Here is a 14,465-nt window from a genome sequence, read left to right as displayed (position 1 = left end):
CTGACACGCAGTAATATGAACCAAGCCTTAGACTGGGGTGCCTCGAGACTGAAAATATTTTTCAAGGATGCCTTGAATGAAAAAAGGTTTAGAAACACTGCTTTAAACATTCAAGTAACCTTTTATGACACAAGCTGAAAAGGGATACCTAATTATGCCTCATCTTGCAAATATATGAAGGATGGAAGAGAAGGGAGACAGGCTAGACAACTCCTAAGCAATGAACCACGAAGACCGAAAAAGGCTTTCATACCTCCAAATCAAGTTCTCCCCACAATGTATGCATACTTATACAGTTCAGAGATCCTAATTATGCTTTAAAACCTCTGCTGTGAACATAAAAAAAAAGATTTATCTCTTTACTTTACAGCAGCTCCATGGGGCCAGAATGTACAGAGGTTAACCCAGACACCTGCATCAGCCTCTATCATTAGCATGTGTTAGGTCATTAAAGTGGAGCTCCACCTAAAAGGGGATCGCTGCTTGTTTGCACCCTCCCTCCCCCCTGCACTGCCACATTTTTGGGGGGGGGGGGTGTTTTTGACAGGTACCTGCTCCCACTTCCAGGTAAGATCTATGAATAAGTCCAACCCCCCCCCCTTCCCCAGCCTTCTGGGACACACACAGGTCTCAGAAGAGTGCTGGGCCATTCACAAAGCACAGTGTGACTTGTGCTAGCACAGTAGGAAACCGGTTTCCTTTAATGAAGATGCCGGAGCCTGCACCCAAAGTCAATTGAAGTATCGGCTTGGGTGCCGACATTGCTGGATAGTGTCCTTATATTAAAAATCAGCAGCTACAGCATTTGTAGCTACTGAGTTTAATTTTTTTTTTTTTTGTGCGGGGGCAACTGGAGCTCTCTTTAATATCAGAAAGGTGGGGTAAAAAATACTAATAGCATCTCAGGCATTATGGTGATGGCTGCCTTTATGTAACAGTTAGGCCTGTGGGGCTGACAATTTTTCTATAGACTGTAAGCGCGTACGGGCAGGACATTTATATCTGCTGTGTTAACTTTTTGCTGTATATGCATATGGAATTGTATGAACCTGTTTGTAAGACAAAACTACAGGTGTTTCATGAATCGATAGCACAACAACAAAAAAATTTTAATTTTTTACAATGCAAGCGTCTAAAATCGAAAAAAAAAACACCTGTTATTTCTTCAACTGCAATACCAGCTTTTTTCACAGACCGGTGTTCTGCTTCTAGGAAAAAAAAAAAAAAAAAACATCAATTTACTGAACTGTAACAAATAGCACAGCTACCATAAATACAAGATATAGCAGTAAATAAAACCATGAACAACCCAAATCCATATAAGAAAAATAAGAACAATGAGCATAGAGAGTAACTTCACATTTCTGCATTGAGGCTTGTTGCATTCACTTGGGATAGACTAGTAGTGCACTTCAATGCAGGAAAAACTGCACCTGCAGCATTTTCAGCAATGCAAACAACAAAGATATATTGGCAAGTACTCTCTGTCTTCACTGGTGTGCCATTCTAAATTAATGGCCTGGCAACGCACACAACACCAGACATAACGCACCATAAAAACGTACCTTTTACTGCAATTCAAAAATGTAAAGTCTTTAAATATTAATAATTCAAACACTGTTTAAAAAAGTTTGTGCATTTTACACCAAAAATCACATGTTCTTAGCTCATGGGGCAAAATAAAACATTTGTAGGAGGACTACATATATAGAAAAATTCAAACAAATGCACTGACCAACTCTAAAGTTAAATTCAGAAAAATGTAAAATTGACAGATGAATCAGCATCGTAGTTATTCATCATGCTCATATATAACATGCAGCTATACTACTGAAATTTCAAACAGAAATCAAATGTGCAATGCTGTAGAAGATTGTTGGGGAATTGCTCTAAAATTGATCTTCCAAGGTATAAAAACTATACATAATAACAAATATGCCAGCAGTCTCACAAATCCTGTGATTACCAGAATAGGCAGTTAAAGGTAATGGGTAATTAATTGTATGACGTTTCCATTACAGCAAGACTGCAGCATGAGATATCTGCTTAAAAATGTTCAGTAAATCAGATCAGAGTACAGCATGCTGCTTAAAAAAAAACAAAAAAAAACATTAAGTCACGTATTCACATGAATAGGTGTCTTTATACTATGCACATAAAACCAGTCTAAACATTCAAGGTTTCATTTCAAAGTTCGCATCATTTGGCCAAAATAAATAAGAACCAGAGACCAAGCACGGACAGAACATACTTTCTGATGGTGAGAATTTCCACACTGTGTTGGCGTGGGCATCTCCGACATACACTGCTCCATCGTCTGATGCCACAAGGTCATGGGGCATGTCAAAATTCTGCAAACATAACCAAAGTGCAAGTCACACACAGTGTGAACATTCAGCCAAAACAAACCTCTGAGTTTCACCTGACAAACATGTTCTAATACTACTTCTAATGCTTTCCAGTAATATACTATTTACATAGCTAGAATATATTGGGCACACATTTAAAGGGTCTCTGTTGGCGAGTAAAACTTGCCATAATAGGGTCAAGCAATTCAGGAATGTCTGGCACAAACTCAATAGCATTAAATATAGTTCAAACAGTCCAAAGGGTTGGGATCTATCAAAGAGATTTTCTACCACATTGGAAATTTTACAGCAGTTGATCTGGGATTGTTCCCTTTTCCAAAGTAAAAGGGTGCAGTATTTTCGCTGTCTTGGTGCCAACACCAACAATGATGTGTATTTTTGTATGGCACACACCAGTAGACAACGATCGTTTGAAGGGAAGCAGATTTTGTATACATTTCTATAGTTCATCTGAATGCCTTGTACAAACAGTCAGGTAAATAACCCATGCAGTAGGTCAGGCTGGGTTTCTTACTACCAGTTGTAGTTAAACATAAAATCAGGAAACCAGAATTACCTTTTTAACTGGAACAAAGGTGTCTAGAATATCCCCTGTAGTGAAGTTCATTACGAAGCCTTGTACAGGCTCGGAATCCCCATAGTAGGATTTTCCATTAACGGCATACAATGTTCCTTCTAGAACAAAGGTGGACAGACAGAGAACATATACTTTAAGTCATTGTTACCAATGGAAACCTGTGACAATGCCTATGAAGCTAATAGCAGATATCAGGCATCTCCAAGTTCAAGCTCATACATTTATTTTACAGGAGCTGTATATGTATCAGATGTATGAGATCTGACACATAACCAATGCATCTCTATACATTACATTGATAGACTCTAAGATCGTGAAATGAAGGATGCATGCATCTCAACTCCAACTGGAAATAAAGATATTATGTGCCTATGTTGTGAAAAAAGAGATGCACCCAGTAATACGATATACCCAACATTTACACATTACAATAGGTGACAGATTGCTTTAATGGGAATTAAATATTTGGCACAGCCAACATGCCATACATCAGCCCTTTTCATAAATACACTAGCAAAGCTGTTAAGGAAATGACTTGGCCAGCTTATTTTGAGTGATTGATTGGCTATTGTTCATGTGTAAATTGGATGCCTTAATAAGGTATACCTAGACATTATATGACTCACATGATCCAGCCACTTACAATTAAACCAGGAAACAAATGTATGGCTGTGGGTATTTCTTCGCTTCTCAGACATTTCCAAATCAACCCTTCTCAAAGTCTGAAGCATTCATATGATCAAAGCATAAATAACAAAAAAAGCCTGTTAAGTAGTCAGACCACGGCAGCATGGCCAGCCACAATCTAACAACTTTAACTACTTAAGGACCGAGCTAATTTTTGACACATTTTGTTCACAAGTTAAAAATCAGTATTTTTTGCAAGAAAACTACTTAGAACCCCCAAACATTATATATATTTTTTTAGCAAAGACTCTGGAGAATAAAATGGCGTTCATTGCAATATTTTTTGCGCAGCGGTCTTTCAAACGCCATTTATTTGGAAAAGTTTCAATGGTGCAGGCGCATTGACTCCTGGGATTGATGACGCTTATCTCCCAGGAGTCAATGCAAAGGAGGAAGTGACGTCGGGGGCCGTGGCCGCAGAGGGAGGAAGTGGAAGGAAGGTAAGTTCATTTTCAGAAAAAATAAGGTAAGTGAAACAAAAAAAAAAAAAAAACTATCCAATTCTTTTTCAGGTTGTTTTAAGCTAACGGAAACTGCAAAGTTGTAAAATAGGGTGGAACTCTGCTTTAACCTATTCGCGTTGACAGTATGCATTTAAGCAGCCCCACTGGACTAGGCTTTTTTCTGTGGAGTCGTATATATGTGGATCTGTCTTTGTGCTGGACGTGCTCAACACTGCGTGCTCCCAGCACCCACAGGGAACTAGGTCTTACTGGGAGCCTGAGGTCTCGTACTAAAAAGATTCAGATTCAGAACTCCTGGTTCTGGGTCACCTGATCGCTGCGCTAGCATCTGATTGGCTATCATGGTGATCAATCACTGTAAAGTCAGCTGCTCTGTTTCTCTCTGTCAATGGAGAGGAAAGAAACATTGCATCTCTCTCTCCTTGCAGAGAGAAAATTAAAAAACAACAAAAAAAACCCTAGATCAAGGTTTGATCTTGGTCAGTACCAGAGTTAGTTTGTGTCAAGAAAGGGTCAAAGCTTAGGGTCAGTATATTTTGGGTAGGATTTAAAAAAAAAAAAAAACTGGATTTTTGTCTTAGCGTAAAATCCTTTTCTCTGAAGTTCATTTATGGACGCAGTCTGTTCTTCATAACAGTAGGGGTTATACTACCCCTACAGGAGTAGGAAACTAGGCAGAAAAAAGGTTCTGGCTACGCCTATGGGCAGTCCCAGGAGGTAAACTCCCCCTCTCTGATATAGGATGTCAGTTTTGTAACAAAGCAGTGTCAGAGAAAAACAATACCAACCCAACTCAAAATAGAGGGGCGGGTACTGCGTTCGTCAATGAACTTCAGAGAAAAAGATTTCACGCAAGACAAAAATCCAATTTTCTCTATTGTTCATTGACAGGCTGCAGTCTCTGTTCTTCATAACAGTAGGGAGGTCCCCAAGCAGTGCCATAAAAATGAGGGGTGGGAACATCAGAAAATAATTCCCCCAAGGCTGAACCATAGCCAGCCAGGCAACATAGGAATCATCAGAAGAAGATGAGACCCACCTGAAAAAAGCATTAAACACCCTCAAAGGGACTAAAAAACACCCTTAAACGGCCGCCAGCAAAACTCTGCGGCCGAAGGAGGCATCTGCAAATGCCAGCACATCCACCTTGTAAAACTTTGTGAAGGTATGAACAGATGACCAGGTAGCCGCCTTGCAAACGTGAACCACAGATGCCTGATGGCGAAAGGCCCAGGAAGCACTAAGTAGAATGCGCCCTAACAGGGAAAGGTGGAACCTGATCCTTAAATGAATAAGCCTGCACAACTGTCTGTCTAATCCAACTGGAAATAGTCGCAGCAGACGCAGGCAGCCCTTTCTTTGGTCCATCTGTGAGTACAAAGAGCGAATCTGACTTTCAAAAACTACACCCTGATTGCCCGAACCACATGCAAAGTATGCAGTGCAAATTCCTTAGGATGTTTAGGTTTAGGACACAAGGAGGGTAGCACAATATCCTCATTTAAGTGGAAACTGGAAACCACCTTCGGAAGGAAACATGGATCCGGACGAAGCACCACTTTATCCCTGTGAACCACCAGATAGGGAGAACGACTGGACAACGCCATCAGTTCCGACACCCTGCATGCAGCAGTAATAGCCACCATAAAGGTCACCTTCTGGGATAAGGTAAGCAGGGGAATCTCCCCAATATTTTTAAAAGGAGGTTTTTGGAGAACCAACAGCACCAAATTAAGGTCCCAAGATGGCAGCGGCGGTTGGGCCGGAGGTGCCAAGTGTCGCACCCCCTGGATAAAGTTACGGATCAGGGAATGAGTGGCCAACGGCCTCTGGAAGAAAATTGCCAAGACTGAGACCTGACCCAAAAGAGACTCACACCATGCAATATACGACTTCCACGAAAGATGAAAGATCTTTCTAGAAGTCGCTTTTCTCACTTTAAGCAGAGTGGGGATCACTGAAGCAGACAATCCCCTGTCTTTCAGCACCTGGCTTTCAACAGCCAAGCCGTCAAAGCCAGTGACTGTAAGGCAGAATGGAAGATTGGCCCTTGAGACAGTAGATCCTCCCTGAGAAGAAGTCTCCAAGGAACGTCTGTGACTAGCCTGACCATGTCGGCGTACCAAGCTCGGTGAGGCCAGTCTGGAGCCACAATGATGACTGGAGTCCCTTCTGCTTTGATCCTGTGAAGAAGTTTTGGCAGCAACTTGAGAAGGGGAAAGGCCTACATCAGCTAATACTGACCCGACGGAGCCACCAGCACATCTGTGGCGTCTCCCAGAGGGTCCCGAGAGCCGGCCACAAACCTCTGCACTTTCCTTTTGATCCGAGACACCAACAGATCTACTTCTGGAGTGCCCCAATGAAGATACAACTGCAGGAACACCTCCGGATGGAGAGACCATTCCCCTTGATCCAAAGTCTGTCACTGAGGTAATCTGCCTGCCAATTTTCCACTCCTGGAATGTGAACAGCGGAGAGAGCCAGAACAAAGCGTTCCGCCCATCGAAGGATGCCTGCCACCTCCAAGGCCGCAAGGACACTTCTGGTGCCCCGTTGGTGTTTGAATTAAGCCACGGCTGTGGCACTGTCTGATTAAATAAGCACTGGACAGCCCTGAAGGTACTCCGTCGAGTGGACTAAGCAAAGCCTGATCGCTCTCAGCTCCAGAACATTGATCGGTAACCTGGATTCTTCCAGGGACCAGACTCCTTGAGCAGAAAACTTGCCAAGACCACCTCCCCACAAGGACACACTGGCGTCCGTACAAAATAGGGGGAAGGAAGGATTTTCCTAGTTTGAGCGCCGGGGACTGAAGCCACCATATCAGGGACCCCCTGGTCACCTGGCTCTGCTGGATCTGGTTGTCCAGGGAATTTGGATCTTTGTTCCATTTCCTTCTGGAGGATTCTCATGTGGAAATGATCGAAAGAGACCACTTCAAAGGACGACACCATCAGTCCCAGAACTCTCATACAAGTCCGAAGGGGTGACCATTTGCTGGACAGAAATAGCTGAAATGCAGTCTGGAGTTTTTGGAGTTTGTCTGGAGGAAGAAACACCCTGGCTGAGGTCAGGCCCAGATAATCCAGTCTCATGGAAGGGACCAGGGACGACTTCTGAAGGTTCAGAATCCACCTGAACTCCTCCAGAGTTCTCATGGTGACCTCCAAGTTTGTTACCAGCGGCGTGGGAATCTGCACGGAGAAGCAGATCGTCCAGGTAACCCAGGACAGATATCCCCTGTTGGCATAACAACGCCAGGACTGGAGCCAAGACCTTTGTGAAGACCCGAGGAGCAGAGGCGAGACCAAAGGGTAATGCCAAAAACTGATCATGATCCTCTCCCACGGCAAAACGCAAAAACCTTTGATGTCCTGCACATATTGGGATGTGAAGGTAGGCCTCTTTGATGTCTATGGAGGCCAGGAAATCCCCCTGATGTAGGGAAGCCACCACCGTGCGAACGGATTCCATCCTGAATTTTTGAACTCACATGAAGCAAGTCCAGAATTGGACGCACCTTGCCTTCTTTCTTGGGGCCCGTAAACAGGTTTGAGTTAAAGCCCCGAAAATGTTCCGAATTCGGAACCATTACTCCTTGTTGTAACAGGTCCTGCACCAGCCAAAAGAGAGCCTGTAAGTGATACGGGGACAGGCGCACATGGGAAGGGAAAAACCTTATCGGAGGGGCGGATCGAAACTCGATCTTGTAACCTGACCAGGTGACCTCGTGTACCCACTTGTCTTGTATCCGGGATAGCCAGAGGTCCGGGAACCGGCAAAGACGTCCCCCCACCCCAGATACGGGTGAGGGCGCACCTTTAGTGCAAACTTGATCAGAAGAAAAAAAACCTGAGTGTCACCACTAGGGAATAGGGAGGGGCTCCACCACCCAAAAAAAAACACTATAGGGACTCCAAAAACATGTCCGCCATTGATTTTGAATGGGGACCCATCGTAAAATGGCCACCAGGCTACAGAAACATGGGCGCCGATCCTATGCAGCAGATGGCTCTACAGGATCGACAGGACGGGGGGCCCTGGTAGTGACAGGTGAGTCCCCCTGCACGATCGATCGTTCCGTCGGTGGCGGCACGCCCCCCGCCCCCAACATTGGCATGAAGCCCGGTCCCAGCCCCCATGGTTAGCTGTAAGTGCCCCAAAGCCCCAGTAGGTAAGGGGAGAAAGGTTGACAGGTAATGGGGGGGGGGGTGCGTGACAGGACAGAGGGGAATCCTGAGGGTTCGACCAACCTAGGAAGGGGCCCACGCCCACCCCAAAACCCACCAGGGGGAGAGGGGGGAACAATTACGCACCATACCTGGAACAGGCGGGCGCCATCTCCTGACAGAAACCCTCTCCATTGAAGTGGGGGGTTGTCGGCCAATAGGAACGCTGTGACTGTGGCCTAGACCCGGTCGTATGCGACCTGGCAAGACATTTAACTCGCAGGGCCAGTCCCCGTCCGGTGGGACTATGTTGTGGCCGATCGCGGAGATGGGGTCTGCACGCGTTTGCTGGCCGGCTGGGATGAGCACTGGATCTATATATCCAGCCCATCGCCCAGATTGCTTAGTTGCTTGTAGATCTCACAGGGAAAAAATCTGGAGAAAAAAAATGAACTAGAAAAAAACTTTTTGCCAGGACCACAGACCCCAGCAAGGAACTAGGTCCTTACTCCTGACTAGGCAGATTAAAACTGACATTTATAGCAGAGAGGGGAGTATACCTCCTGGGACTGCCCATGGGTGTAGCCAGAAGTTTTTTCTGCCTAGTGGCCAACAACTGGTGTACCAGGCCCGGCAAATTCAGTCAGGTGCCACTAGGATGACCGGATTTCCTTCTGCCTCAAACCTGCAGAAGCTTGAGAGGAGGGAAGGCGTAGATCAGATGATACTGACCCAACGGGGCCACCAGCGCGTCTGTGGCGTCTGCCAGAGGATCCCTTGTCCAAGCCACAAACCTCTGCACCTTTCTGTTGAGCCGAGACACAACCAGATCCATCTCGGGGGTGCCCCACCGGAGACACAGCTAACGAAAACCCCTCTGGATGAAGGGACCACTCCCCTTGGTCCAACGCTTGCCCCAATTTTCCACCCCTGGAATGTGTACAATGGAGAGGGCTGGAACGAACCGTTCTGCCCACCTTAGAATGCCAGCTACCTCCAGAGCCCCCAAGGCACTTCTTGTGCCTCCTTGGTGATAGACATATGCCACGGCCGTGGCATTTTCTGATTAAATGTGCACTGGGCATCCCTGAAGACTATCCGTCCAATGATCCAGACAGTCTGATCGTTTGGAGTTCCAGGACATTGATCGGTAGTCTGGACTCTTCCAGTGTCCAGATCTCCTAAGCAGAATGCTTGCCGAGGACGCCACCCCAGCCGGATAGGCTGGCATCCATGGAGACCACTGTCCAATACAAGGGGAGAAAGGACTTTCCCAGCCGAAGTGCTGGAGAGTGAAGCCACTAAATCAGGGACTCCTTTGTTCCCCAACTCAGCCGGTTTAGATTGTCCAGAGACTGCGGAGTCTTGCCTCATTTGGTCAGAATCTCCCTTTGCAGGGACCTCGTATAGAACTGTGCAAACAGAACAGCCTCGAAGGTAGATACCATCGGGCCCAGCACCCGCATGCAAGTCTGGAGGGATGACCATTTGCTGGACAGCAGGAGGGGAATTGTAACCTGCAATTTCTGGAGTTTGTCCAGAGGAAGGAGCACTATGGCTACTGTCGAGTCCAGAGTCAGGCCCAAACAGTACAGCTTTGTAGACAGAACCAGGACAGACTTCTGAAAATTCAGAATCCAGCTGAACTCCCACAGAGTTTGTATTGTGTTCTCCAGATTCTCCACCAGAGCAAAGGGAGACTCCGCTCGCAGACGGAGATCGTCCAAGGAGGCGAATACCACGATCCCCCATTGGCATAGCAAGGCTAGTACCGGAGCCAACACTTTTGTGAAGACCCAAGGATGCGGAGGCGAGACCAAACAGTAACACCATAAACTGATAATGCTCCTCTCCCACAGCAAAGCGGAGAAAACCCTGGTGACTGGCACATGATGGAATGTAAAGATAGGCATCCTTAATATCTATAGAGGCGAGGAAATCCCCCTGACACAGGGATGCCACCACCGTTCGAATGGACTCCATTCTGAAATTCTGTAACCGCACAAAGCAGTTTAGCGCCTTGAAGTCCAGGATTAGGCGCGCTTTGCCTTCCTTCCTGGGGACTGAACAGGTTTGAGTAGAAACCCAGAAAACCTTCCAAAGTCGGAACCAGAACAATCACCGCTTGAAGGAACAGGTCTTGTACCGTCCCGATACAGACCCTGTAACCAGTCTGAGTAGAGGCGCAGGTTGGAAGGAAAAAACCTTGCCGGGGCACAAGTGCAAAACTCGATCTTGTAGCCAGGACCGAATGACTTTGTGAACCCACTTGGCTTGTACCAGTTAAGTCCACTAGTCCGGAAACCAGTGAAGAGGTCCCCCCACCCCCTTATACCGGTGAGGGTGCACCTTCATGCAGAAGGAGCCTTGTTCGCGGGTCTGAAGAAGCCCGCTCTCGGCTTGCCAGACAAGGTTCATTTGGATCTGCCAGAGGAGGCCCTGAAAGGCTTCGAGCCCTTGTCAATCGACCCTGAGGGACGAAAAAAAAACTTCTTATGAGAAAAAGGTCCACATCTACGACGAGGTTCCTTGCCCTTAGTATCCTGGGGAAGAAAGGTACTCTACCCCCCTGTGAGACCTTTAATGATGTCAGCCAGGATAGCTCCAAAAAGACAATCTCCTTGAAAGGGAAGATCAGTCAAGGCCTTTTTAGAAGTCTGGTCCGCAGACCAGCATTTGAGCCAAAAGACAAGCCAAAAGGACCACCGCCAAAACAAAGAGGCGAGCCATCAGGGGAGCTGTGACCAAAGAGACATCACAGATAAACTGCAGCCCCTGAACCAGCTTGTCCGCCAGCTCAGCAAAAGCAGCTGTTCACCCCTCCAGGTCACGGCGTAGGAGCTTAGTCCACTCGGTCAGAGTTTGCAACACTAGGGCAATGGTAAATACCGTCCTCATTGCCGAACTGTCTGCCCCTTTCTTGACATAAGTCACGACCATGGCATAGTGCGATTGGATCCGAATCGGGCTGCTCTAGAGCTGCTCGGTCCAGTAAATCAGACAAAATCTGATCGCTCTTAGTTCCGATACCCTATTGGTAACCTGGATGCTATCGGAAGGAATGACTTCCCCTGGTTGAGCATCGGAGACTTCCTGGTGCGCTCGCTCAACCGGATCCGATTGTCCAGGAAATCGGAATTCTGATTCCATTAGAAAAAAATCTCCTTCAGGAGAATTCGGGTATGAGACTGGGTATACGGTACTGTCTCTAAGAAGGCCACCATCAGTCCCAGCCAATTGACGGACAGCAACATCCGAATCCTTGACTGAACCTTCTGGAGTTTCTCCGCGAAGAGAAACTTTCTTGCCCAGGATGTATCCAACATTAGGCCCAGATAGTTCAGTCTCCTGGTGGGAACCAGGGATGATCTTTGGGAAAGCGAAGAAAACGCTGATGTCCTGCGATGATGGGGATATAAGGATAGGCATCCTAAATGTCTATGGACGCCAGGAAATCCCCCTGATGCAGGGAGGCCACCACTGTTCGGATGGACTCCATCTTTCCCCAAGTCCAGAAATTGGACGCACCTTGCCCTCTTTCCTGGACATTGTGAACAGGTTTGAATAGAACCCCTGAAACCGTTCAATGTTAGAAGTGGAGAATCCCACCGGTGAAAGTGATCGAGACTCGATCCTGTATCCTGACCGTATGACCTTCCTTTAAAGAGGGATTCCTCAAACGGATAGCGCCTAGCCATGCGTTTGGAAATAACAGGGGTTCGTTTCAAAACGACCCCATTTGGGTAAAGGAAAATCCTTCGCCCTTTTGGTAGGTTACCAAGTACCAAAAAGGAATCTCAGTCTCAGCTACCTCTGCCGGTGTAACCTCAAGACTAAAGGTTTCTCGGACGGACACAACTAGTGCATCCACCACTCTTGTGCTATGGCGGAGGCAGAAATGTTCTCTTCACTGCTGAGGAGACATTACCTGAGACAACAGCCCCATAAGAGGGACCTGCAGCTGCATTAACCAGCTCCGAATCCGTATCTGAAGTATCAGATAAAAAATGAGGGTAGGCGGGGGTCACTTCTTGACCCCCGTCCCTGACAGGCTACCTCCACCCGGGATACCAAAGACTGCAAAACTGCTGAAAATGCATTAAAAACAAGTGGGGTACTGGAGGGTCCTGCGGCCACCTTGAGGGGATCAGGTGGGGATACCTATGCGGCAGAGTCAATGATTATACAAGACATTTGCCAGCGACCAAAAAAAAAAAAAAAAAAAAATCTTTCTAAGAAAAAAATCCTGCCAGGACCGAAGATCCTAGCAAGGCATCTAGGTCCTTACTCCTAACTAGACAGAAAAAAACTGATGTAGCAGGAAGTGAGAGGATATACCCTCTGGGACTGCCCCTAGGGTGTGGCCAGAACGTTTTCTTTCCTGTCTAGTCCTACTCCTGTAGAGGGCAGCATAACCGGAGTTGTTATTAATCAACGAGGACTACGTCTGTCAATGAGCGACAGAGAAATACCTTTACTGCTCTGAATGGCTTGTGAGTGCCAAAGGGTACCTGCACCTCAGTCGCAGCTTCAGCTGCATCCTCCATCTTTATGGAGGATACAATCAGTGCATCTACCAGCGCCTTTTCATGCATGGTCGCAGACGTGGAAGAATCATCCTCACTTTTAGAGGATTTCAGGCATGGGGTCGCAGACCCAGTAGGGTGACCCATATTCCGCGGTGGCCGAAGATTCAGGATCTAAAGGAGACAGATGAGGCAGGGGGTGCTTTTTGCTAGCACGTCGCCCGCAAGCTGCCTCCACCCGGGACACAAGGGACTCCAGGACCGCCGTCAGTGCATAGATGGATGGTTGGGACCCGGAGGGCCCCGCAGCCTCAGATAGGGGTCAGGTGGGGAAATATGCTCCAAAGACTTCATTAAGTAAACAGGGAGACCCCACAAAAAAGTGTAACACACTAAAGGACAACCCCCACCGCGTTGGCAGCACCACCAGGAGAGAAATCCTCAGCAGAGAGGGAGAGCACCTGCAATCACCAGGAGAATCTGAACTACACGTGCGGCGATCAGGAAGCTAAATGATCCAGGAGTTAGCACCAGGGCTCCCACTGCCGAAATCGCCGCCCGTGGGGCTCCACTGTCATGGCCGCAGCTATTGGCAATGCAAACCACAAGAAAATGGAACCCAGAAATTGGGAGACCAGGCCTCAGGACAGATCCAGGCAGGACAGGGAACCCTGGCAGGAGCCCCACCCCGCCAGTCGATCGTCTGGTCGCCGGTGGCGCGCCCCACCCCCAATCACCAGTTAGCGCTCTGCCCCCACCCCAGGAAAGTGGCCAGATCACCCCAAAAAATACATACCCAGCGTATGTGGAAGGGAGGTAGGATGAGGAACTTGACAAGAGGCGGTAGCCTGCAGTAAGGAGGAGAACCTGGGGGTCCGGCCTTCCCAAGGAGGGGCCCACATCCACCCCCAAATCTTCCAGGGGTAGAGGGGGGCAGCTACTCACCATACCAGGAACCAGGTGGGCCCCGCTCCAGACAGACCCTCCTCTCCATCGAAATGGGGGGCTGTCGGCCAGGAGGAACGCTGCAACTCAGACCAAGGCCAGGTCATATTCGACCTTGCGAGACATTTAACTCGCAGGGCAAGCCCCTGTCCAGTGGAGCTATGTCACATATGACCTATCGCAGAGGTAAGGCTTGCGCGTGCTCACTGGCCAGACTAGGGGGACACTGGCTCTAGATTATCCAGCCCGTCACCCAGTCCAGCAGCTGATTGTAGATATCACCACAAAAATCCATGAGGAAAAAATAACTAAGAAGTTTTGCCAGAATTAAAGATCCCAGCAAGGAACTAGGTTCTTACTCCTGACTAGGCAGAAAAAAACAGAGTGACTATAGCAGGAAGAGGGAGTATACCACCTGGGACTGCTCAAGGGTGTAGCCAGATTTTTTTTCTGCCTAGTGTCCTACTCCTGTAAGGGGCAGCATAACCCAATGTTCAAGAATGACAGGAGCGGTGTCCGTCAATGAATGAAAGAGAAAAGCATTTTTTTAAATTAGTATTCGTGTCAGTCTGCCTGTGTTTTAGGTAGGATAAAAAAAAGCAAAACGCACACTATTATTATTTCTGGGCTGTACTATGGGTACAATTAAGATACCTATGTGGTATTGCTTCAATCGTCTGAAGCAGGAGAATTTATTTTGGGTTGTTCTCTGGTGGTAGGTTATG

The 14,465-nt window shown here is 47.3% G+C and overlaps 1 protein-coding gene across 3 annotated transcripts in view; it reads right to left on the bottom strand.

The window, feature by feature from the left end:
- PAM (peptidylglycine alpha-amidating monooxygenase) overlaps nucleotides 1-14,465 on the bottom strand; it is a 317,350-nt gene that overhangs the window by 13,822 nt on the left and 289,063 nt on the right. For all 3 annotated transcript variants that reach the window (XM_082267132.1, XM_082267133.1, XM_082267134.1), the window contains 3 exons: nucleotides 2,926-3,044; nucleotides 2,252-2,351; nucleotides 1,155-1,208 (listed from right to left, as the gene is read on the bottom strand). In XM_082267132.1, the coding sequence (XP_082123258.1) occupies nucleotides 1,155-1,208; nucleotides 2,252-2,351; nucleotides 2,926-3,044 (273 nt within the window). The remainder of the gene's footprint in view (nucleotides 1-1,154; nucleotides 1,209-2,251; nucleotides 2,352-2,925; nucleotides 3,045-14,465) is intronic.

The sequence above is a fragment of the Pelophylax lessonae genome (genome assembly GCF_965119305.1).
Source record: "Pelophylax lessonae genome assembly, chromosome: 1".
Taxonomy (NCBI): domain Eukaryota; kingdom Metazoa; phylum Chordata; class Amphibia; order Anura; family Ranidae; genus Pelophylax; species Pelophylax lessonae.
This window is presented reverse-complemented; position numbering and strand designations above follow the sequence as displayed.